Source organism: Euprymna scolopes, chromosome 45 (genome assembly GCF_053919585.1).
Source record: "Euprymna scolopes isolate OS-2025 chromosome 45, ASM5391958v1, whole genome shotgun sequence".
Taxonomy (NCBI): domain Eukaryota; kingdom Metazoa; phylum Mollusca; class Cephalopoda; order Sepiida; family Sepiolidae; genus Euprymna; species Euprymna scolopes.
The window spans coordinates 64,109,538-64,136,695 of record NC_136526.1 but is presented as its reverse complement, the minus strand read 5'-3'; the positions used below and the strand labels follow the sequence as shown (position 1 = coordinate 64,136,695).

The 27,158-nt window shown below is 34.9% G+C and overlaps 1 protein-coding gene across 4 annotated transcripts in view; it reads right to left on the bottom strand.

Moving 5' to 3' along the window:
- The window catches only part of LOC145269845 (lissencephaly-1 homolog B-like), a 200,125-nt gene that overhangs the window by 4,279 nt on the left and 168,688 nt on the right, over nt 1-27,158 (bottom strand). For all 4 annotated transcript variants that reach the window (XM_080125574.1, XM_080125573.1, XM_080125575.1 and 1 more), the window contains 8 exons: nt 25,486-25,692; nt 19,037-19,133; nt 13,863-13,934; nt 12,121-12,223; nt 9,109-9,205; nt 5,258-5,389; nt 4,554-4,655; nt 2,397-2,553 (listed from right to left, as the gene is read on the bottom strand). In XM_080125574.1, coding sequence (XP_079981700.1) covers nt 2,397-2,553; nt 4,554-4,655; nt 5,258-5,389; nt 9,109-9,205; nt 12,121-12,223; nt 13,863-13,934; nt 19,037-19,133; nt 25,486-25,692 — 967 coding nt within the window. The remainder of the gene's footprint in view (nt 1-2,396; nt 2,554-4,553; nt 4,656-5,257; nt 5,390-9,108; nt 9,206-12,120; nt 12,224-13,862; nt 13,935-19,036; nt 19,134-25,485; nt 25,693-27,158) is intronic.

Genomic DNA, 27,158 nt, shown 5'->3' with positions numbered 1-27,158 from the left:
AAACCATTATATATGAACAAATACTTTTATAAAATCAACAGTAGGTTCTCTACAGTGCAATGTAGACTACAATGTATTATGAAATAAGTTATAGCGAGAGGCATGTGAAGCTTCCTCCTGGTGTATCGCGATGGGTCCCCAACTAGATCAGGCAATCAATCAATTTAATTGAAAAAAATGGATGATTTCATCGATTTTGATGACAATAAAAATATGGGAGTGTAAAACATTTGTTGCTTATCATTCAATCCCGGGCAACACCAGATCATCATGCTAGTAAATAGTATTAATAATAAAAAAAAAACCCTGCAGTAAAATCTTTATGATGTACATACTCGCCATGAAACAAAAAATGCCATACTCCAAAAGTCACGTTAATTTTTTTTTTTTTAGCTAAAAAAAAAAAAAAAAATAAAATAAATAAATAAATAAAAAATAAAATTTTATGAGCAAGTGAGACAGAAAAATCATCTATAATTTTTCTTTCGTGACCAAGCGATATTTTTAGGAAATGAATTCCTATTTTGGCGACATAAATTAGTTCATGTTGGGGGTAAAAAAAAAAAAAAAAAAAAAAATCAGATTATTTTTTGTGTTCTTTTTTTTTTCCCCCTCCACAATGAAACGTTTTCTTTTTCTCTCTCAGCGACGATAAACTCTCTCAAGCAAATGAGGCAATGTTCAAAAATGGAAGACTCGTATCGAACAAAAAAATCCCGAGTTTTACGCTGCCAGCTCAAACTCCCAACAATGCCTACATTTGTATATTTGTATTATTTTTGTATTGAAAATGGTTCCAGGTTCACGGGCACACGACAACTGTGGGCGCTTACATCTCTGTTACCAGCAAAAGAAACTAATCGTCAAAAGTTTTCAATAATTTGACATTCATGAGAATAGGAACGGAAACAAAACGAGGATCACGCGACGATTAGCAGTTGAGATAGTTGATCAGAAATGAACGGAAGTGGATAAAAACGTCAAAAGCCAGAAAAGTCTCAATTTCTTTATTCTGTTTTTTTGTTTTTTTTTTAAATTTTGAAATAATTTTTTTACTTAGGATTCACCACTTACCAAAGCCCGATGGCCACTCGAGGATAAAGCTTAATGAATGTATGGTAATAGTATAGTAATCGTTAATGGTGTCGATTGGGTAGAAATTGATTATTAAAGGGGATGGCTCAACAAGAATTTGTTTACATTGGATTTGAAAGCTACCATGTTGTATTCAACCAGGAAGCAGACCAGCAGAACAGTATTCCACAGGTGATCGCTTCTAGTAAAGAAGCTTTATTCATTCTGCGTTTAAATTTAGGCACAGATATAAAGCGCGGTTGTAGCTAGTCAAGTTTTTTTTTTTGTGAAAGTTTGGGAAGGGGGAACCATAGATTGAAGTTCAGTCGAGTACTTGCTATGAAAATAACGATAAAGCAGAGACAGACTCGCAACATTGCCTCTGTGGGAAGAGAAAAGGGGACCTACTAGGCTACGACGAAGCCGGTTTTGAGCCTTATCAAGGCTGATAACTGCCCCACTATATCCACATATGCAAATTAATGCCATAGGTATCTATATATTAATACTGTAGTACCTTTAGCATACATATGTACATGTCACAGTTTCCAGATAATAAATTATTCGATCGGAGATCCTATATATTAAAAGGGAGAATAAAAGGTAATACCATAGTACGAACATTAAATTAATATATAGATACGCGGATTTAATCTTTGTAGTATTTTATCACCATCTATCCTCATTTTTAATAAATAGAATCTTCTTGATCTCAATGTAAAAAAAAAAAAAAATTAAAATAAGTAAAAAAAATGTTTCTTTTGGGCTGTATGTGAAATTAAAATATGTTTTTTGAGTCTTCTGGCTAGGATTCCGGAGTCGTATCTGTTCTGTCTAAAGATGATATAATGATATCATGGGTTTCCGTTCACACAATGGAAATATATCACAGACTCTTATCGTAATAACCAGATTACTTCGATTAAATACTTTTACAGTTTTAACAAAAGGGCTACAATAACATTGTGGAGTTTACATTCACACTTAACGTCCACAGAATGCTCAGCTGCAATATAGTACACATGAAAAATGCCGTTGTGGAATTTTCACAGGTCCTGCTAATATTAATAATTAATATTAATAAGTACCCAATGTCTTTGTAGAAAAAATTTCAACTATTAAGATATCAGAGAAACAAATGCCAATAAAAATCATCTGATTCATTCAAAATGAATGAATAAAGCTTAATAACGACAACATGTGGATATGCCGACAACGTCAGAAAACGGCGCAGCACTCATGAGTTTCGGAAATAGGTTTTATCATCGCGTCTAAAATCATTGCATTTGAACCAAAGCGGAAACAGGTTGTGGAATGCTTACCTAATGAAGTAACAAAATGTTGGTGAGCATTGAGCGTTTTGTGGTTCCGTTTATTACGAATGTCCCAAGTTCTGATGGTCTTGTCATCGGAGGCACTCAGAATAAATTTGCCACCAGGGTGGAACACCAAACCACGAACCCAGTTATCATGGCCGACCTGAAAAGGCAGCCAAAACAATATACTTGCAGAAGTCCAAGCAAATTTCAAAAATGAAAAAAAAAATTATAAATCCAAAAAGAGAAACAGAGAAAACAAAAAAGAAAAAGAGAAAAAAAGAAAGAAAGAAAAAAGAAAGAAAAAGAGAAAAAAAATTTTTAAAAAAAAAGAAAAAGGAAAAAGAAAAAAGAAAAAGGAAAAAAGAAAAAGGAAAAAAGAAAAAGGAAAAAAGAAAAAGGAAAAAAGAAAAAGGAAAAGGAAAAAAGAAAAAAAAGAAAAAAAAAGAAAAAGAAAGAAAAAGAAAAAAAAGGAAAGAAAAAAAAGAAAAAAAAAAGGAAAAAAAAAGGAAAAAAAAGGAAAAAGGAAAAGAAAAAAAGGAAAAGGAAAAAGAAAAAAAGAAAAAGAAAAAGAAAAAAAGAAAAAAAAAAAAGAAAAAAAAAGAAAAGAAAAAAAAGAAAAAGAAAAAAAAAGAAAAAGAAAAAAAGAAAAAGAAAAAAAAAAAGAAAAAAAAAGAAAAAAAAGAAAAAAAAAAAAGAAAAAAAAGAAAAAAAAGAAAAAAGGAAAAAAAAAAGAAAAAAGGAAAAAAAAAAAGAAAAAAGGAAAAAAAAAGAAAAAAGGAAAAAAAAAGAAAAAAGGAAAAGAAAAAAAAGAAAAAAGAAAAAGAAAAAAAAGAAAAAAAAGAAAAAAAAGAAAAAGAAAAGAAAAAGAAAAAGAAAGAAAAGGAAAGAAAAAACGAAACAAGATAAAAAGAAACTGAGGCACTTCTACACTATTGGGACAAAATTTCGGAAATCGTAAAACTGAATTCCACATGAAAACAATGGTTTCTGCGTATTCCTCGTATTTTTAAGACGATTATATCTAAAAATTACGAAAATCAATCAGGTAGAAAATTATTTATTAAAGAAAATAAAATTTGGGGAAAACAACCGTATTGTCATGTGTACCTATTTACAATGCCTCCCCACGGGACAGAGTTAGACACCAGGGTCGTTTTTTAACATGGAGAAAAGGAACAAAAATAAAAATTGTCTCAGTCGTGAAGAATTTCTCCTCCACTGACAGAAGAGAACAAGAAATTGAAGTGTAGCATCTGAAGAACAGATACTACACTTTGATCTTGACTCGAATTGTCATGTGTAAGATGCAGGAGAGTTCAAAAGGGAGATAATTCCCTCCTGATAATTCTTGGAAAATTCAGAAAAAGTTTTTTTGAACTTGTATGTGTTATTTTTACGTTATTTAATTTTTAGACAAACATTCATTTATGAAACAATTATGAAAAAATCTTAAATGAAAACAAGACTCACTCAGAGACACTGTATATATGTTATGTTTATTTTGTTACAAATTTAGAGTTACTTCCCTTGTTTATGCTTTCATTTCGATTTATTAAAAACAAGATGGCCAAGTTTTCACCCACTAACACGATTAAAGTTTTTTTTTTTAAATAATTCAGTCATATTCCGATAATTTTTTTTTTTAATAATTCATAATATTCCGATAATTTTTGTTTTTTTTAATAATTCAATCATATTCCGATAATTTTTTTTTAATAATTCAATCATATTCCAATAATTTTTTTTTAATAATTCAGTCATATTCCAATAATTTTTTTTTTTAATAATTCAATCATATTCAGATAATTTCAACTGCATAATTTGGAAGCTACCACTAATGTATTCAAATTGACAAAAAAAATCAGTAGAAACCATTGTTTTTTTTATCTGAAAATTCCATTTATCGACTACAAAATTTTGTTCTGATAGTGTAGAAGTACCAAAACTAAAAAAAGGAAACGAGGAAAAAAGGGAAGCAGGGAGGAGAAAAAAAAAGAAAAAATACGAGGAGGACTTTCTTTTAACATAAGTAGGAAAAAACAAATAAAAAAACAAAACTAAAACACTTTCTTTATTTGGGAAACAAAAAATGGAGAAACTAATTTGAACGGCGAAATTTAAAAAAAAAACACAGAAGCGAGATCGACGTAGAAAACTTACCAATGTGAAAAGACAAAGGCCAGTACCAACATCCCACATTTTAATCGTTTTGTCTCGGGATCCCGAAAGAAGGAAGGGTCCATTTCTGCCACCTTTCTTGGGCTGAAACAACAACAAAAAAAAATATCTTTACAATAATCGCTCGAGGGTAAATGTTTATCACGTTTTCATTAGTGTCTTCTTTATTTTTACTCCTTGCGAGACTACGCGCTCCCTCCCTCCTCTTTCTTTTTCTGATCTGGGGCCATATCTCTCATACTGGTGACTACTGAGAGGGCGAGCACAGTGGCTCACAAATATAAAAATACCAAACAAGAGAAAGACAACAGACTTTGTCACATTCCATAGATATCAGTTGTGTTCATGCGTGACACTATCGTGATAAATGACCCTCCAAACGCTAACGTTCACATCTTAGTTTTCTATCAAGGCTATGTCCGTCAGCCAGTTGAGCAACTCATCTCACTCATCTGGTGAAGCCACAACCCGCCATTAACTCAAGGTTGTACGTAAGCCCCCCCCCCCCAAAAAAAACAGTCTGTAAACAAATTCTGAATATACTGACCTCTAGTCACACCGCCTCCCCCCCACCTTGATTGGGATTGTAATATAAAGGAAAAATTTTTCCAATTCCAATACCCCAAAAAGTTCTGACTTTTTTTCGATTTCTGATTCCGATTAACGTCCCCAACGTTACTACTCACGCTGTTTCCAATAGCCTCATTGATGCTCGGGTGAGCTGACTCTGGAGCCCAGGCAATGCATTCGACAACATGTTCGTGTTCCCTCAGTTCAGCTTTGCATTCGGCAGTGGCCACTACCCAAACACGAACAGTCTGCAAGATAAAAAACAAAAACATTGTTACAATATTTTGGGATTATAATGGGGATATGGTCCCGCATAATTGGGAAATTCTATTTAGAAACGATGCTGCTAGGAACTGACGAATCAAATTAATTCACGTTCTGCTACCAACCAATCAGAAACCAGAATTGCTCCATAAATATTAAACCTTTTCTGTAGCAATTTCGCATATGTTTTCTCCGTCTCAACACGGTAAGAATCTTTTGCTCTGTGGATTTCAACTCGAGAACTGTCTACTGCAAACCAGTCACCTCTCAGGACTCGTGTAGAACAACGAACCATCAGAAACTGTTCTGAAACTAAACATGGCTTACACTTCTAGAAACATATTATAATGAAGATTGCGCATCTGTAAATATTTTTTAAAAGAAAAATAATTATTATAGTAAGGTTTTTTTTTTTTTGTTTTTTTTTTTCCTGGGATTAAACTCAGTTTCTATGTATAATTCACTGTAATATATCTCTACTTATATATGAAAGGCACTTTGTGTGTTTTCATTCCCTATGGACTTCAAAATGGCTGTACTGATTGTTTTAAATTTCACATAAATGTATTTCACTGTTATTAGAATAGAAAAGAGTGTGTGGGTGATTTTATTGCAAGTTTGACAGAATCAATTAGGGTTCAAGGACCCCAGAAAAACAAGCAAAATGAAAGGGATGAACTTGGGTTTATTCCGGTTGAGTTGCGTATATATAAACAAACGGATAACAGACCAACAATTTAGGATACTTAAAGCTTACTCCCCACTCCTAAATATAATCTTCAGTTTTGATGAGGACAACAGTCCGTTTGTTTCTTAAAACATTTTGTAAAAAATACCAAAAAAACAGCCGCACGCGCATGATCCCCCCCTTGTGCTGCATGTGAGATGACGCCACAAAAAATAGTGAAGAAATGATGAACGTGAGAAGTGTGAAGGGCCAACGTTGCCTTCACATTTTCGTCAAGTTTCAGAAAAATCTAATGGATGGGGCAAAAGTTATGGGGTAAAAAGTGTTATTTTTTGCAATTTTGGGGCTTTTGAGCTCCTGGGAACATCGAATTCCAGTGAAAATGAACAAACGATGCAGTTTCACGCCTTAAGACTTGTATATTTAAATTCAGCACCATGGAAAACCACTATATAGACAAAAAATATCAAGTTTTTGAGTAATATGAAAAAAGAGCTCCAAGACAGCATGTTTTTTTTTAGCTTTAAAAGTCCCAGAGGGATGCAAACCAGAATTTTGCCAGGATCACCCATATTGAATTTTTTTTTTTTTTTTTTTTTACACAGGAATCACGATTTATCAAGACCCAGACGCTACTCGAGGATAAGGGTTAATGAATATACATTAATCAATGTGATTATAGCGTAGTATAAGTGGGAATTTTGTAAATTGGATTACTTAGGGGGACGGTTCATCAAGAACTTGTTTACGTTGGACGATCAAATTGTAGTCAGCTGGAAAGCAGGCAATCAGAAGACAATTCCACAGGTGTGCAGTTCTAAGAAAGAAGCTTTGTTCATGGAATCTACGTTTAGGTTTTATATTAAGAACAATGGCCTCCACATTTTGGCTAAGTTACAGGAAAATCTAATGGATAGATCAAACACTGAGGCAAAAACTGTCATTTTTAGCCATTTTGGGACATTTTTGATCTCTTGAGCCCCTCGGGACGCCAAATCCCACTGTAAATGGATAGCCTTAACACATGTATATTTAAGTTAACCACCATGAAAACCACGATATAGTCAGACATATCAAGTTTTTGTTGAGAAATATGGAAAAAAAAAAGGGGAGGGGGGACATTTTTAGCACTGAACGTTTTCAGGGATGCGAACCAGAATTTTGTTAGGGTCTCCCATACTGGATTTATATTAAGAATAAATGGGTTCCACATGTTGGCCAAGTTTCAGAAAAATCTAATGGATGGATCAAACGCACGGAAGCACGGACACTACTGAAAACATACGTCCCTCTATGATAAATTGGGGGATCAAAAAACACTATAAAATGAATATTTTGCTTCTATTTTTTTTTTTTTTTTTTCTTAAAATAAAAAAAATATTCCGTACATAAAAATTAGAATTAACGAAAAACAAAACACCTCTGGCTTATGATCCGTTGGTTTATGGTGCACGTAAGTCAGTCATGTCTTTTTGGAGTTCTTGAAACCTAATTGATTCAGCAGTCATATGTTTTGATGAAGGCGGAAGAGTCGAAAGACCAAAATATTGTGAAAATCGTAGCAAGATGATAAAAAGCAGATGAATAATCTTTGACAACTTTCATATCAAAATTTGTAAAATTAGGTGTTTATAAACAGAGTTATCTCCCTTGATACAAGAGGATGACTATGGTGCATAAAGGTCATGATTGGTACGTCAATATTCGAGTCATTGTTATTTACCAACCACACGTAGAAAACAACGCAACATAACATTGGGCGATATTGAAATTGGAGATTAGGTATTAGTTTAATTTTTTTTTAAAAGCCAATGTTTCATTTTGTACGTAAAAATATCGTAAACGCAGTCAAAACTGCACATCTGGCTTAACAAAATAGAAAGGTTTAAAAAAAATAGAGATTATTTCACCTTGTGTTGGAAATCTGTTTTAGAGGATTTTAAAATAATTTTGTAATAGGATTCATGGCTTGAATTAAATTAAAAATGCAGTATTTATTTGGTAAATTTGAAGGTAAGTAAAGTGTTTTTCTTGGTAAGCAATCAATCACCTGGACATTGTGCCTTAAGAAAAGTGTCGGCTGCCAATCGCGTTACTAGGTTGGCTTCGTGAAGGCCATTTGGCCTAGAAAACTCTACTGCATTTCAAGTTATGTAGTTTAAATAAAGACCTGGCCAGAGATAGTTTAGTTTAAAAGTCAATTTTTAAAAGCTGCCCAACACATGCCATCATGTGAAACGCTAAATCCAATGATGTGGGAGGAAAATGCAGATGAAGAGCTTTCTCAACAGCAACTGACATCGATGGATCCGATTGAATAACAGATTCTAGTCACCTGACTTATGCCAGCATGTAAAACGGATAGCAAACTGAATAAGATGATGAAACCTTCAACTTGTGTTGGAGTTCATCAGTGCACAATCCATTAAAATACTTGTAAAATAGACATAGGAATGTAATATTGTGGTGGTGGGACAGGGGTTGTAGCTTGGTAGACAGTGTGGGACCTATTACATTGGAGACCCTTCTTTGGGCCCTATCAAAGAGGGAAAGAACTAGTGGCAGATGCACCAACCAAGAGGTGGCAACAATACTCCATGCATGGGCGAATGGTGGCCTTGTAGCGGTACAAGATACTCTCAGGTGTGAGTAGTCCATCTTCTAGCACGATAGAGGGAACCCAGCTTCTTTGCAACAGCTTTCTTTGAAAAACTGATTTTAGTTTTTATTTCGGTTTTCGCTTTATTATCATAACTTGGATGATTTTATTGCAATGAACTGCTAGACTTTGGAATTCCCTTCCTGACATCTACTTCCCTGACTGTACTGACATGCAGAAGTTCAAGTGTATCGTGAACAGACATCTCACTGCCCAACTCTTTACGTAGTATCCCAGCAAATCTGGTCCCTATTAGTAACCCTTTACGACTTAGTGGTACTGTGCCTCGTTTGGACTGAATAAACAGTAAAAAAAAAAAAAATACATAAATAAAAATTCGAATAAAATAAACTTACTTGATCATTGGAGCAGCTGGCCAAGAGGGAGCCATCAGCACAGACTCGCACCATGCGGACCCATTCTCTATGTCCAGAAAAGGTCTTCACACAATATCTGTTAACATAAAAAAAAAAAAAAAAAAAAGAGTTACCATCAGAATGATTTAATAAGAGGATTTTATTTGCACACATGAAATATACAGACTGGCCCAAAAGTTAAAAAAATGAAAAAAAATAATTTGTAACTTTTTTGTTTTTGAATATTTTTCTTTTATTTTTTCCAGAGTATTTAGAACTGCCCTTCTGGCATCATTATGAGCGACAGACTCTCATCGTACAGTGCATAGTCTCATAGGTTAATTTCGGGAGCGTCAACTTTTCAACAAGATTCACTGCACATTACAATCTTTGTTCATAATCTTGAGGCTGAGGTTGAAAAGTATCCAATTCACTAAATTTCCACAACTAACGATTAGTACGATTACTAACAATTACTACAATATTACCCCGTTGACATACACTCACTAACCTTTATCCCCGACTCACCTCTAGGCCTTGATAAGAGGTGACTCTTTGTAAAAATAAATAAGGGGTCCATGAGCCATTGGAATGTTTTTATGGGGTTCTACTCCAGCAAGAAGTCTCGTTACATATGCTAATCTTCATAATGATCCAGCAGTCATATGTTCTGATGAAGGCGGAAGAGTCGAAAGACCAAAATATTGCGAAAATATTGGACACTATCAATGTAAATGATTTTGACTGTAAAAATGGTAAGAGTTGTCTCCCTTGGACCATGTAAAGGATTAATTCCGTTTCTTTATTATTTTTTTCTTTGGTAACATGTGCTTTCTCTCTCTCTCTCTCTCTCCCTCTCTCTTCATCACGAAACTTAAAGAGCAGACATGTCTCAGTGGCTGTGTGTTAAACAAAATCGTGCTTAAGTGTTAATTTTCCTTTTTATTGACATCGGTTGCCTTCTAGAGTGTGAATCCTTAAACAAAAAGGTGTTTTATTTGGTTGGTTGTTTTTGTTTTACGGCATATCAACCGTTTTCGGGTTACCGAATCCAAAGATTTTGGAGAAAAATTCTTTAATAGAATATATTTGTTGTTTTCAAGTCAGTTTTTAGTTGGGACCCTAACAGGTACTACCACTCCGGGTCAGAGTGGACCTGGGAGCAATGGCAATCAAAGGGTGGCTCCATACTCCCCAAAACTGCAAGCTGGGACCTCACCACTGGATATAGTTTAAGGTCATATCCAGGACCATGTTTTATTTGATTCTTAATGTTAATAATTAATCATCACTTGAAGCTGTTTTACAAGTCTTATTTTGTTGTGAAACATGTCCATTTTGTGCAACATTTGTAAAAAGGACATAGATGCAGACCTTATTGCTTAGCGGGTCATTTTCCATAATGGCGTTACACACACACACGCACACAGAGCCCAACCAATATATACAGAATGTGTTGGAGTTTTTTTGGTATCTTGAGTTTGCGTTTTAGGTCAGCCATTCTTGTCAAGAGTGTGATTGCAAGCAGGCAACAGGATACAAGGAGAGGATTTTAAAAAATAGCAAATGTTAGATATTGACAGGCAACCCTGGGGAAAAACCATTTGATGGGTTGCACACATGCAAATGGATTCCATGTGGAGAATGTGGGACTTTTCACCACTTTCTAATAGAATGCATAATTTGACCCAGAAATATGTTAGAGGATATCGGTCAAAACGATTAAAACAGTAAGCAATAGGAAATATTAAACATTCCAATAGAAAAGAATGTTTATATAAATAGATTGGCACAAAGAGAAAGTGGGCAGTCGGTCAGAGGGAGAGAAAGGCTGTCATTAGTTCTTCACTGCCTAACATCGCACCACCCCTCAAGCGCCTTCAGAAATGTAAAAACACCAGTAATAACTTATAATCAAAATCTTATCTGCTGGTATGAAACAAAAACAATATATTTTTTTTTATAGATCAACTGTGTTGTTGCTTTACTTGTCAGTCTCGTATCCACGACAAAAATAGATGTTAACAATTATATAGACTGGACAAACACATTTTGAATAACCGACCGCAGCGAATACATAACAGCAGTATGAAAAAAGAAACTTTCAAAGTTGACGGCTCTTTGGCATTGGAAGTAACATCTATGGGACAGCCCGAAAATGACTAATGCTTGTAAAAACCTTGCAATCTTATTGCATATTCCAATCTTTCTTCAGAATGCTGCAGTTGAAGGTGACGTGCAAGGTGTATTTTGCAGAAAGCGTGTCCATTTCGTGCAACGTTCTTTGTAAAGAGCAACGCAAAACTCCAATTTGTTGCAATCTTTTGGTTGAAACAAATAGATTTTCTTCCAGGCTCCAATAAAATTCTTGTTGATTCTTAACAGTTCTTGCCGAACAAGGCCTTTCAGGTCTTGGGAAATCACAAATTGCACCCTGCTCGTGAAAATGGCTAACTATTCCTTGAATCATGTTTTTTCTTAGGACTTCTCTGCTACTGAAATGTTCATAGTAAGAAAGCGTTTTACACGGAGTCACCACTTATCAAGGCTTGAAGGCCACTCGAAGATAAGGGTTAATGAATGTAAGGGATAGAATTTTGATTATTTAAGGGGATGGCTCAACAAGAACTTGTTTACATTGGACTTGAAGGCTACCATGTTGTAATCAGTCGGGAAGTAGGCTAGTAGAACAGTGTTCTACATGCGGGCAGTTCTAGGAAAGAAACTTTGTTCATGGAATCTGCGTTAGGAGTTAGGCACAATTGGGGAAAATTGTTGATAGTGGTTGTAGCTAGTCGAGTGTTTATTTTGTGAAAGTTTGTGAAAAAAAATTTTTTTTTTATAGTTGAGAAAAAGTCAAGATACAAGCTTTAAACGAAGTTCATGTCTATGTAAGGGGAAAGTGTGATGATCATATTCGCGCGTCCTGTTGAATGAAATAGACGGACCTATGAGTAGTTAGGGAAGAGATGCCTTTAGATGGGAAGAGAAGTTTGAAGAGAGAGAACTTACCCAGTGGAAATTTCCCATAGTTTGATTGTTTTGTCTCTGGAGGCACTGACCACATAATCTCCACTTGGCATAAAAGTGACACTCGAAACATTGTGGTCATGACCTGCAGAAAGAAGGATCAGTTTTAATCATGGAAAAAAGCATAAAAAAATACTAAGTTTTAATTACTGGGTAAAAACAAAAAACAAACTATATTTCTGGAGAGCTCCACCATATGATTGAGAACGGAACTTCCATTCATGATAGAACCAAGGTATTCAAACTGAAGAGGTCGATTGGTTCTATCATCACTGCAACAGGCAAAAGGGAGGAAGACAATGTCAGCTACATCAGCAATGCTTGTACTGCCTTCTGTCGACTTCGATTACGGCTTTGAGCTTGGAAAAACATAAGGCTGAACAACAACGTGAGGATCTACCAGGCCCTTGTCTGCACCTTTCTCCTTTGTAGCTGGAAGACTTTGCGTATGTGGACAAGTGACCTACACAAACTGGTGGTATTCAATCATCACTGCCTTCGCCACATCACATCCTTTTTTTTTTCTTTTTACAGAGAAGTCACCACTTATAAAGGCCCGGAGGCCACTTGAGGATAAGAGTTAATGGGTATACGGAGTCCGCTGGCAACAGTTTGTCCGCAACAGTACAATTCACACTCGCTGCAGGATCAACGTCCTCCAAAAATCTCTCCTTCCTAGACGCCTTTGCAGGTTTGGCCACACCCTTCAACAAAACCCAGGTAACTTCATCCATGAAGTCATCGATCCAGCTTTACCACCAGACTGGAAGAAACGTTGCAGTGGTCAACAACTACCTGTTTTCTCTACACTCCTTATCTGACCCTCAATCCCAACCATTTTCTTTTTAATTTATTTTTTTCGTCTTATTTCACTTGTGTTGTCCGCTTGGATCAGGTCACCATGAATTGATCCCGTCAATGTTACTTTAGGTCATCAACATCGATGTAAGAGAGTTTGATTTTGTTTGCTTTTACAGCATATTACCAACCTTCCTCGGGATATTTAATCATGAATCCAGTATATTTGGAAAAAGATTTTAGGCTTCAAGTTCTTTATATCTTCAGGAAAATTGTTTTGTTTTTTTTTTGCTTTTACAGAACATGGTTGAGTTTTGCAAAGTGAAAGAAAAAAAAAAACGTTTGGTGCATTTTAGATCAGGAAGCCACTATCTTCAGACAGCCGGATCTGATAACACAAAGTGATAAAAAAAAAAAAAAGGGCACAGAAGTGTCTTGAAATATCCTTGATTAAATACAATCTTTATCCTTTTCCAGATCACATACTTGTGTATTGACAGCAAGCTGTGTCCTGTGCTGTGCACTGACTACCAGCTGTGTCCGGTGCCGTGTACTGACTGCCAGCTGTGTCCGGTGCCGCGTACTGACTGCCAGCATGAAGAAACAAAGGGAGATAACCCAACAATAATAGTCGTGATGGGTATCAGTAAAATTTGCTTTTCTTCCGAAAAAAAAGAAACTTGATCATATTAAAAAAAGTTTTTTTGTTTTTTGTTTTTAAATAAAACTTCATTTCCTAACGGGCATATACACCATAAAGATTTTTCTTTATTTTGGTTTTTTAATACACTTAGAACTTTGGAGAAAGACCTAAAATTCCTATTGAACAATATTTTCACGGCTATCTGTAAAACAGGGGTAGTATTACTGTAAAGTTTAGTATATTTCTTGAATTGGCATTGGATGAGACGTCAAAGTTTTCTTACCGTGCATGGTGCGGATACATTCGTAACCAGTAAAGTCCCATAATCTTAACGACATATCAGCTGAGCAGGATACTAGAAGAAAACAAGAAACAAAAATTTAAATTTACAAAATAAAGAAACATTAATTCAATATCATTGATTCAAACAACACCAACAAAAGATAAAGTAGTTAAACCTGAGGATTCTAATCCATTTTTGTTTTATATATGTGTTTGTTTGTCTGCCTGTTCTATTTTTTCTCAGAAACTACCGATCCGATCTGGTTGAAAATTTGTATGAACCTTTGTTATAAGTTGCAGCGAACTAAGAATTATGGTATCTGTTTGATGCACAGTTTTAAGGATTAATAAGGATTAGTCACTATCATACCATATTTACATTCACTTTTTCTCATAAACTACTGGACCAATCTGCCTGAAATTTTGTATGATAAAGTGCAACAATTATGGTATCTGTTTGCAAAAATTAGCACACATTTAAACATATTTAACCACCAATTTGGCATAAAGCACATCATCTTTGTCAACGTGCTATAACTTTTGAAATAGAATTTTCAATGGTCTGTTATGCTATAGTTTGAAATAGAATTTTCAATGGTCTATTATGCTATAGTTTGAAATAGAATTTTCAATGGTCTGTTATGCTATAGTTTGAAATAGAATTTTCAATGGTCTGTTATGCTATAGTTTGAAATAGAATTTTCAATGGTCTGTTATGCTATAGTTTGAAATAGAATTTTCAATGGTCTGTTATGCTATAGTTTGAAATAGAATTTTCAATGGTCTGTTATGCTATAGTTTGAAATAGAATTTTCAATGGTCTGTTATGCTGGCAATACCAGATAATAATAACTTACATTAAAAAGAAAATTATTCATTCCTTTACTCTGAACTCGCACAAATATTTAGGGGGGGGGGGGTACTTTTTGCACTAAAGGGAAGTAACTTTTTTTTACCAAGTAATTACTTTCGTTATGTCGACTTATTCCGTGAGGAATCTACGAAGGGCGTTCCAACAGTAATGCCTCCTATTATTTTATTCTGCCTAAATGGATCAGAGGAGATGGCACTGTTGTGATGGCTGTTTCATCTCTTTGTTGCAGATATTGATGGTGTGAGACTAAGAAAGCAACTCCTGTCATGGACATGAATCAGAAACAGAGATGTGCCATTGAATTCCAAACAAAAGTGCATTGAGAATGATGGTGACTATGTAGAAAAATAAATTCTGGAGCACAAAAGGTTGCTCGTTTTAATGGTACTACTTACGGCTTCGTAGCTATTGAACTTTTGGAGTTAAAAAAAAAAAAAAGAAAAAAGAAAACGAAAAAAATACTTTATTTGTGGAACGACCCTCATATACAAAGGAGATTTATGTGTATGTGTGACTGTCCAGAAAGAGAGAGAGAGAAAATAGGTTGGACAAAGAATAAAGCGGGTATCGAGAGAGAGAAAACGACAGAGAGAGAGAGAGATGTAGAGAGACAAGAAGTTTGAACAGAAATATATTATTCTTTCGCTTCAAGTTACGTTGGGTATCCCTGCTAGTTTTCTTATACTCGACATATTACCACAAATTATTAGAGAAGAGAACGTTTTGCTATACATTAAAATAAGTATGGTATGTTGACCGGGGAGGAGGGGGGGAAAGGGTCATACAGGGGAAAGTCAAGTATCAGTGGTTGAGATTTCATACCAAAGAATGAATCACGGACTTGCTACTTCCCTGTAATCTATTAGCGACACCGGGAGGAGGTACACTTGGGTAAATCTGCTGTTTACAGCATTGACCATTAGGCATGATTGGGGGGGGGGGGGGGGGGGTAAGAAATGCATAGCAACTACATACAACCGAGCAAGGTAACTAAGCATAGTTTGCCTGTGGGGGTTAAATTATGGGTTCATCCCTTCCACCTAGACTTGATACAAAATCACATACAATCGATTTGATAGGATATGAACCCATCACAGCTAATCACCAATAGTATCTATTAAACCAAACAATAGAGACCGCCGCCTCATATCTAAGAAAATTTATGCGACTTTCGATGTGTGATAGCGTCAATGAAATTAATCTGGTAATTCTTCGGAATAGTGAAATCCGACAGACGAATAAAAAAGTTCTCGTTAAAAAAAAAAATAAATAATTGCTTACTTTTTTTTTTGTCAATTTCAACAATAAATAAGGTTATCTACCTAATTGTCATGCCACAATTAGTTAAATATTTCTAGAATCTATAATATAAATCTCACCTGTTTGTTTAAATGTATGTATGTATGTATGTATGTTTGCCTAAAACTTTCGACAGAGGCAACAGATTTTCACAAGATCGGTATTTATATATATTATTCCTTAATTGGAATTCATTTTTGAGATGAGCATTATATATATTAATTTATTTTTATTTCGGACTATTATTCTCGTCTTTATTAGTTGTTGTTTTTCATCTTTTATTGGTTTTGTTTATTCACAACATTTCGGCCAACTATTCCTCTGGCCTTCGTCAGGTGGTAACCGCGACGGATAGGAACTTCAAATCTCCTACCTGCATTCTCAGCCATCACTGCCATCCATAGTTGTTGTCGTCTCACCACATTTTGGCCAATTAACCTCTGGCACGCTTTGGGTGGGATTGAAACCGCTATCTTCAGACAATGTCCATCTGGAACTGTAGAGATTCAACGTCTCTATCAACTGCGCCACGGGCCCCAAAGGGCGATCAAGGTTGGATTCTTTGATCTTATAAATCCACGTTTATTTATCTGATCTTCTATAGTCGGGTCCATACCGATTGGTATATATATATATATATTATTCCTTAATTGGAATTCACCTGACGAAGGCCAGAGGAATAGTTGGCCGAAACGTTGTGAATAAACAAAACCAATAAAAGATCAAAAACAATAAAGATGAGAATAATAGTCCGAAATAAAAATAAATTAATATATAATAGTCCGAAATAAAAAAAAAATAAGATCAGTATTGTTTTGAAGCTTGACCCTTCGGACGACAAATATTGAAAAATTGGCTAAAAACATTAATATCTTCACCCTCAACTGGGCACTTTTTTCTCCGATATTTACAAAAGTCGTCCCCTCTTTTCGATTGACTAGCCTTAATTTAAACCATCATCACTTCTGGTTTGGTGATAGATGTAACAGCAAAGACATCACGTTTTTTTTTTTTTTTTTTGTCACATTCTTTTCCTCCTTTGCGGTACGGGTTCGAGCCTGCCTGTCTACTACCACTTTTTTTTTGCTCTTGCTCAACACACACGCCCAAACACTCAGGCAATGTCGGGTACCCAGGCTAGTATTACATAAAACATGTATTTCCATGATTCAACGAAAACAAATCAAGCATATGACGTCCTCCTCCATGATCTTTTCTGGCAAAAATCTACTTTCACCATGACTAATGTTTGTGCAAAATTTTTTTAAAAATTCAAAGAATGGTTATTGAGAAAAGTACAAACGGACAAACAATATGGGGGGGGGGGGATTTTTTTTATCCCTTTAATTTTTGGCCAGAAATTTGGCGATTAAGGGGTCAAAGTTCAACGATTTGACCTTTGAAACTCTACCAAACTCCTCCAACAATTTTGGGTCTACACACTTGAAATTTTAAATATAGGTTCCTTGGACATGAATCTACCTTAACTTGATTTGAGCCCAAAACAATAAATTTTAAGGGGTCATAATAGGGGTCAAAGTTTTCAAAAATTGACCGTTTTTTTTTTGTTTTTTTTGCTCAACACACCCCTCCAAATACCCAGGCAATGCCGGGCACCCATGCTAGTATATATATATATATATATATATATATATATATATATATATTAACTCATTTCATTAAACTTTCTTTATTTGAATGGATATTTTCACTTGTTTTTTTTCTTTTTTAATTGCATGAAATTTTATTTATTAGCAAGGGGAGGCACCCGACCTTGCTGGTCATAAAATACGCTTAAATATATTTAATTAATGCCGATTTCATTTTTATTATTACATAGACAAATTCTCTAATGAATATTTTATTGTACCTAATATCTAGTATTAATTTCAATAGTTAAAAAAAAAAAAAAAAAAAAAAAAGACTTTGGTGCCATCAGCTAAAATCGAAACCTAAACATTTAGAACTCCAGCCATGTTCCCTATTGCTTGAGCTAACCCAACAAACATAAGTTTTGAAATTGAATCACTTTTAGCTATGATTTGTTTTACATTGTGTCTAGCAGGGGACTAAGGGAAATCGAGTTACATGATGTGTGCCCATGTTGTATTTAAATTTCTGCATGTTAGTACGGTCAGAGAAGCAGGAAACGCAGGAAATTCTAGCAGTTCGAGTGAGGAAACCATTAAATGAAAATTATTTGGATTTTTTTTTTTTTTTTTTTACACGGTGGTCACCACTTATCAAGGCCCGGAAGCCACTCAGGGATAAGGGTTATTGCAAGTACAGTACGTTAGTGTGGAGATTTGATGAAGTGTTTACTTAAGGGGACGGCTCATTAGGAATTTGTTAACGTTGGACTTGAACACATCCAAGTTGTAGTCAGGTGGGAAGCAGGCAGACGGAACAGAGTTCCACAGGCGTGCAGTTCTAAGAAAGAAGCTTTGTTCATGGAATCTACATTTTGATTTAGGCACAGATATAGAGTGGGGGGAAATTTTTGACAGTGGATTCAGCTAGACGGGTGTTTTTCGTGAAAGATTGGCGAGGGGGGACCAGAGATTAGAGTTCAGACGAGCACCTGCCATGGAAATAACGATAAAACAAGGATAGGCTCGCAACGTCTCTTCTGTGGGAGATAGGTTGCAGGGTAGAGAAAAGGGCATCCCCCACTAAGCCACAAAGTCTATGTTGTACTCTGTCAAGGCAGGATAGGCTGTTTTTAGCAGCTTCTGCCCAGATATGGCAGCAGTATTCCGTCCTTGGACGTAGTTGGCTTTTATATAGATAGAGAATTGCATCAGTAGTGAGATATCTTATTACCTGGACTACTGTTCTCATCTTGAGTGTGATTTTCACTCAAGACAAGAAGAATCGTCTGAAGAATCCAAATCAATCGTTATCTCAAAAAACATGAAAATTGAAAAAACAACCATAGTTCCCGGCAATATTTTTTTACTAGTAGATAGATGTATATCTGTTGTGAAGTCAGAGCAACTTACCCAGCAGTTTCCCGGTGTGATCAAAAGCAATATCTTGAACAGAATCTGTGTGGCCCTTTAGAGAGCGTTCATAATCGCCAGCTTCATAATCCCACACCTATTGTTGAAGAAAATAAAAATATATAAAAATTTTATTTATGAAAACAAAAAGCAATTCTTTTATAGGCGGACCTTTATGAGAGTGCCCACCCCCTAAAAATGTGTTTTTCACCTTTTTTAAAAAAAAGTTGTTTTCCGATGATTATCATAGATTACAGGCTTAAGTATCATATTAGCAGAAAAAATTAAGAAAAAAAAAAAAAAAAAAATTAATGATTTTAAGAAGGAGGTTCACTTTCTCATTATAATGTTCTAATCATGTGACCTGTCGGTAAAGAAATGGACAGTAAGTCAGGTAGCAATGAATTAGAATGTTATAACAAAAAAGTGAACCCCCTTCTTAAAAGTTATTAATTTATTTTTATTTGCGAATAATCTATGTGTCTGTAATCTATGATAATCGTCGGAAAAAGTTATAAAAAAACCAAAAAAAAAACATGCATTTTTGGGGGTTGCGCACTCTCATACTAGTCTGCCCCTTTTATATATAAAAACTAGAAAAAAAACAAACAATTCTTTTATATATAAAAACAAGAAAATTTCTTTTATATATAAAAACTAGAAAAAAACAAACAATTCTTTTATATATAAAAACAAGAAAATTTCTTTTATATATAAAAACTAGAAAAAAAAACAATTCTTTTATATAAAAACAAGAAAATTTCTTTTATATATAGACTAGCGGGGATACCTGGCATTGCCCAGGTGTTTCGAGGTGTGTGTGCGCTCTTAAATCAAAAAGAAACACCGGGATGAGAGGGGGGTGTAAAAAAAAAAGTTTTGGTAATTAGATAGAATGGAACCCGAAGCCCTGAGGCGAAGTTGAAAAATAAAATGTGAAAAAAAAACATGACACGTTAACCGCTCGCCTAGCAAGAATGAGTTACTGAAAGAAGTTTGAATTTATTTAATTAAGAAGAGAATTGACAGGTGCCCGCACTAAATGACGTCAAGTGGAAGTCATAGAGTTAACATTTTGTGCGAGCGTTACGACGACGTAAGCAATAGCCATTCAGCAGTGAACATTTTCTGCGGGACAGTTTTTAATGGGGTCAATATTCCGGTTTGTTTGTTTTTACCTAACTTTGGGGAAAAACAGCTCCCCCCGTTTATTAGGGGAAGTGGCTCATCTTGAAATGAAAGCAACCATCTGATATGACGACGGTAAACTGACATTGACCCAACGTTACATCGCTTTCTAGTGACCACTGGCCGTAGGCCAGGATTCGAATAGAGTTTCGTTTTTTTTCTTTTATACTGAAAAACGAAAACAATATGTGGCAATCCCAAAATGTCGAATATTTAACGTTTCAAAGTCAGGCAAATTAGATAGACGGGTGACCCCCGTTCGTAACTCATAGATATTATAATTTTGACGTGATATAAAAAGTTTTAAAAATGAGCGACGGCCTCAAGAAGCCGCCGAAAAAATCCTTTTGTGGACATACAGAAAAAGCGAACATACATACACACATTTTCGCTTTTATATACATAGATAACAAAAAAAAAACCCTTCATACACACAGTAAAGAATGTCCCATGCTTGACACAATAACAAGACTAAATAATTTTTAAAACTCAAAATTCTTCCCATTTTATTTCCGAATTAATCAGAAAAGTTTTATTTGGTTTATCTTTGTTTTAGGGCATATCCTGTTCAGATAATATAATGCTGAATTTGGTTATTTTTGTAAAAAAAAAAAAAAAAGAAAAAAAAAATTATGCTTCAAGTTCTTTATATCTTCAAATATTTATTCACAGTGTTTGGTTTGGTTGTTTTATGGGATATCAACCCTTTTTGAGTTATTAATGAATCTAGTAATTTTCTTAAGTTTTTTTTTTTTTGTTTTTAATATCTTTAAATATTTATTCATCGAGTTTGGGGCAATTGTTTTGTTTGACGACATACCAACCCTTTTGGGATTACTTAATGCAGAATTTTTTACATCTTTAAATATTTATGGTGTTTGGTTGTTTTGTTTCCTCTGCATATCAACCCCTTTCAGACCATTTTAAGCCAGATCTGGCCATTTTGGCAAAAGCCTCCAAGCTTCAAACCGTACAAACTTTAAACACTCATTTTTTCTTTTTTTTTTTTTTTTTTTTTTTTTTTTTACAAGGTTGTCACCACTTATCAAGGCCCGGAAGCCACTCAGGCTTAAGGGTTATTGCAAGTACAGTACGTTAGTGTGGAGATTTAATAAAGTGTCTACTTAAGGGGGCGGTTAATCAGGAATTTGTTTACGTTGAACTTGAAGACATCCAGAACAGTTCCACAAGCGTGCAGTTCTAAGAAAGAAGCTTTGTTCATGGAATCTACGTTTTGATTTAGGCACAGATAAAGAGTGGAGAAAATTTTTGACAGTGGATTCAGCTAGACGGGTGTTTTTCATAAAAGATTGGCGGGGGGAGGGGGGAGATTGGAGTTCAGACGAGCACTTGCCATGGAAATAATGATAAAACAAAGATAGGCTCGCAACGTCTCTTCTGTGGGAGAGAGGTTGCAGGGAAGAGAAAAGGGCCCCCCCCCCACTAAGCCACAAAGTCTATTTTGTACTCTGTCAAGGAAGGATAGGCTGTTTTTAGCAGCTCCTGCCCAGATATGGCAGCAGTACTCCATCCTTGGACATATTTGGCTTTTATATAGATAGAGAATTGCATCAGTAGTGAGATATCTTCTGGAGTGGTAGAAGGATCCCACCATCTTTCCTTGGCAACAGACTTGATGTATGTGTTCCATTTCAGATCAGGAGTAAAGGTCAGGCTCAGAAGCTTGTCAAAACATGGGGCTTCTCCTAGATGAGAGCCATCTATTTCAGTTGATGCCAGATGGGGATTAGAGCGTTGATGATGTAAAGATAGGAGTTTGGTTTTAGATGCATTAAAAGTAACCAGCCACGTCTTCCCCCACTGAACCACGCACTCGAGATCAGAGGAGAGAGAATCAGAGAGAACTTTGTCATTTACAGCCTTTGATGTGTTGCCGTAGATGGTTGTGTCATCAGCATAGATGTCAACGAATGATTTGGTGCTTTAATGAGGAAAATTATTTTTGTTTTTAACCTTGCACAACATGATTGAGTTTTGCAAAGGGGAAAAGGAGAAAAATATATAACATCAATGTTTTGGTGCATTTTAGGTCGGAAAGTCAATATCTTCAGACAGCCTGATCAGGTGATCAAAAAAAGCATTCGAGTGTCTTGGAATAGATTTACTTAAAAACAATCTTCATGCTTTTATAGGTCACATAAAAGGTATTACAAGAAAAGAAAACAAAAACATTTATTAATCGGTAAGTGTCCATTAAAAAAAAAAATTAGCATGGATACCCGGCGTTGTCGGGTCCACATGAAGTTCCGTTTAGACACACCTGCTATACTAAAGATATTGAGCACTTTTTCATTATTATATGTCAATTCCATCGTGGACAACGTCGATATCCCCACAACAATTGCAAAGATAAAAGAACAGATAAAAACACGAAAATGTAATCGCCACAAAAAAGAAGTGCGTGACGACCTCCTCACCAGATATTTTGGCAGAAGGGATACGAAGAGAAGAAGCTATTCTTCGGATATTGAGCACTTTTTGTTGCCCACCAAAAAAAATAAATCAATCAAAAAACAAAAATAGCAGGAAGTGGCCATGCGACTGGAAAAAAAAAAGAAAAAAAAAGAAAAAAAAAGAAAAAAAGGAAAAAAAAGAAAAAAAAGAAAAAAAAAAAAGAAAAAAAAAGAAGAAAAAAAAGAAAAAAAGAAGAAAAAAAAGAAGAAAAAAAAAGAAGAAAAGAAAAGAAGAAAAAAAAGAAAAAAGAGCAGCAGCTTGAACATGAAACACACAAGAGAGAAGGAAAGCAAAAACTTACGGACAAATTATTTTGCCTACACGGCCATGAGTGCTTAGGACATCATGACGTTGCAAAGCTTTTTAAGCCGTTTTAGTTTGATATGTGTGCGTGACTTGCAAAAACGACATAAAAAAGGATCCACCCTTTCCAAAAAGTGGTCCAGTTGACCACCACAGAATTAATCTTATTTTCTAATTTTCACATATTATGCATCCGAGGCATTGCTCTTTCAGATGGTACCGGTTTCGACCTGGAAGGATGCGGATGACAAAAGTTTTCAGCAAACATACACACACACACAATTTCTGAATTGAAGAGATCCATCACAGTCAAAAAAATTTTATTCACTTGTGTTTGCACTGTTCTTCGCACCATGCTCGAAGAATGCAAGACGACCTTTCATAAAGCATCATATTTACTGTAATAGACGACACCTCGACTTGCATCCGATTCTTCTATTTCTATTTTGTTGCTGATCTTTCTGGTGGCATGCAACTTTGTTAATTCCAACAATTATTTTGGTGAAGTTAAAGAAAATTGGCAAGAATTTTTGCATTTAAAACTGAAATATTTATACTTTGATACAAAATATAGGTTGAAAAAATAGTACTTGTACAGTTTAATCAAGACATAAAAAAATGAAAATATTGAAAAAAAAAAGGTTATATTGTACGCATCCGTTTTGGACTGAAGATCTCCGGAAAAAAAAATTTCACTAAATTTGATTGAGTAGTTGTTTTTTTACAGCGAAAAAACATGTTTTTATGACAGCACGTTGAAGGTAAACATCTTGTCAGCTAATCAGATTCTTTGTTATTCACACACTGCAGCCAATATTATATAAACTCAAAAAAAAAAAAAAAAAAAAAAGATATAAGAAAACAACATACTGAGGATGGAGTTTAGCTCCAAAATATATTTATGTTATAAATTTCAAACAGGTAAAATATTTGTTTTTTGTCCGAATTTTTTGAATTGCCACGGGGAGATAACTCGGATTAAAGCACCGACACTCCTGACCTACTTAATACTAGCTTTTCTTCCTAAAAATCGAATCTTTTGTTCGATATCATAAGAAATTGTTTTTTCACTGTATTAAAAAAAAAAAACACTTGATGAAATTAAGTGAATTTTTTATTCCGGAGAACTTCGTTCCATAACGGATACGTACAATATAACTTTTTCGATATTTTCATTTTTGTAATGTCTTGATTAAACAGTACAAGTACGGAAAAAATTCAAATTATTAAAAATAAATTATTTTACGAGTTGTGTTGGAAGGCTATGACAATACAGTTATTTTTTTTTTGCTTCAGTTTGTTTTAAGAGGTCAAGGGAGCTAACTCCACCTGGAGCTAACATTTGATTCTGTTATGATTTAAATTTATATCCGAGGGCTCTTTTTAAGAATAGATACTGTTTCCTTTATGGCTGCTATCTGTATTTCATTACAGCTTGGTCTTCCAGAGATTGTTTCTATTTCTGAAAATTCTTTTTTATTAAGCCAGTCAATACAGTTTGTGGGAAATACCATGGACACGAAATCAATATTGCCATTATTTTTTTTACACACTAACTCATATCAATGAATCTGTATTGTCTCAAACCTAACTCTCTTCAAACTACGCACAATGCTTCAAACAAAATTTGCAAAACATTTTAATAAAATCATCAGGAGGAGTTTGGCGGATTTGCAGATTATGCTACAGTCACAGGATTTTTTCATTTTGCCAGGAATGAAAATTAATCAGAAGCACTCTCACATGCCAAACTCCCACCCTGATATCGCAAACAGTACTCCGTTTTAGGACGTATCTGCCTCTTATACGGGTAGAGGATTGCATCGGAAATTAGATATCTTCTGGAGTGATAAAATGATGCAATTATTTTACCAGCGACATTGGCAACAGATTTGATGCAAGTTTTACATTTCAGATTAGAAGTAAAGGTCAGACCAGAAGTTTATCAAAACAGGGAGCCTCTTTTAGATGAGAGCCATTCATATCAATTGGGGCCAAGCGCGGTTCAGAGCTTTTATGGTGCAAAGATAAAAGCTTGGTTTTGGATGCGTTAAAAGTTAACCAGCTTCTTTTTCATCATGGGAATCTAAGCATTTGAAACTTACCATAGATAGATTTTTTTTGTATTTGAATTTTTCTTTATTGAAATTACTATGTGTTTTCTGCCATATCTTTTTTCCAATGATTTAAAATTTGATTAGTGCTTGGAATATTCCGATGGTTTATGTAAGCTACTAGAATATGCAGACAACATCCACAGAATAACAGGCCGTTCCCTGCATAAGCACCAAAATATTTAAGTAACAGCACTTTATCACTTGGTATATAACCGACAAACATGTTGAAATATCCTAGACCTTCTCGGTTTTATTAAAAAGCCAAGTGGTAAAGAAAAAAGAAAAAATGTTGCTGTACGGGAAAATCTGTATGGTCGGGTACTTCCGCACGCTTCAAATCGAGAAACGATGCATCAAATTGATTACCTTGATGGTGGCATCTTCGCTGGAAGAAACGATGCAGTTATAGAGGGGATGAAATATGACTTTGGTAATTGGGCTTCTGTGTCCCTTCAGCTCGTATCGTTCTGGGGGTCGAGGAATCCATTCTGTCGGACTCCTGTTGCCACGAGTTGGGGCACCAGCATTAACCTCTTTTTCTGCTTCGGATAATTTGGCCTCCAAATCCATCACCTGAGAAAGAAATCAAAAATATGTATTAAACCTGCTTTATTATATAACTAGCGAGGGGTACCCGGCGTTGCCCGGGTGTTTGTACGTGTGTGTGAAAAAAAAACCTGAGAAAAAAAAAACAGGTGCCCGTGAAAAAAAAAAAAAAACGAAGCCTTGACGACGCGCAGTTGGAAAATAGTAAAGTGGGAAAAAAAAACCAAAAAAAACAGGTGCGCGTTTTTGATTGACGTGACGACGATAGGTATTCAGCAGTTAGCATTTTGTGTGGGATAGTTTTTAATGAGGTCAATTATTTGTTTTTAAAAACCCGCTCCCTCGTCTCGGAATGAAAGCTATCGTCTGATATGACGAAGTCGACATTGAACAAACGTTACTTAGCTCTCTAGAGACCACTGGCTCTGAGCCTGAGTTTAGAGTTGAGTTTTGCTTTTTGTTTATACCGAAAACCGAATGTAACGCGTGCCGATGCGGGAAATGTCGAATAATTAACGTTTGAAAGTCAATAAAATTAAATAGACAGGCGAGCTCCGTGGTTTAGTGTGAGATATTACAATTTATAGATGATATAAAAAGTTTTAAGAAGTTGCGAAGCGAGCGAGCGCTTCTCTGAAAGAAGCCTTTTGTCGACATCGAGGAGAAGCGTACATACATACATACATTTTCGCTTTTATATATATAGATTATATTATCAAATACACACACACTTATATATATACACACACCGTATGTTTCGGTGTATAAAGGTGATCGTCAGATAAGACGAGGTAAAAAAATTGGAGCAAATTTTAATAAATTTATCATATATCGGCTGTATAAGATGACTGCTAAATCACGAAATCATGTTCGTTTAACCTAGGCAAGAGATTGCAACACTTGGTATCTTATGAAATATTGTTTTTTGAAAATGATTTTTTTTTACTTTAAGAATCGTCTTATATGCCGAAGTATACGGTAGGTATATTAAGGCAGCATTTTTTCATTCAAGCAAACATTAGATACAACAGAGGTAGTTTGCCTTTTCTTTTTATTTTTTCTGATTTCTCACGGTCTAAAAAAGACCGAGAGAAATCAGAAAAAATAAAAAGAAAAGGCAAACTACCTCTGTTGTATCTGATAATGTTTGCTTGAATCAGAATCAAAGACATTAATAAAAGTTCCAAAAGAATCATGAGCGTTTTCGATTAAACTTTGAATCATCTTCACATGGAATTGGTGCGGTGAAAGTGAAAAAAAAAAAAAAAAAATTGAAAAACAGTAGAAGAGCTGAAAAATAAGATAAAAAGTCGATTAAAAATCAGCTCTAAAATTTAACGATCTAGAAGCCGTTATTAGCAAATAATAGCAATTACGTGCTACGGCAAGCATTTTAATCTGTTGCTATTCGTCTCGAATACGATTTTATTATAATAATAGTTGAATGCTGTATTCTTATATAAATTGTCTAGAGAATTTTAACTTTTTGGAAT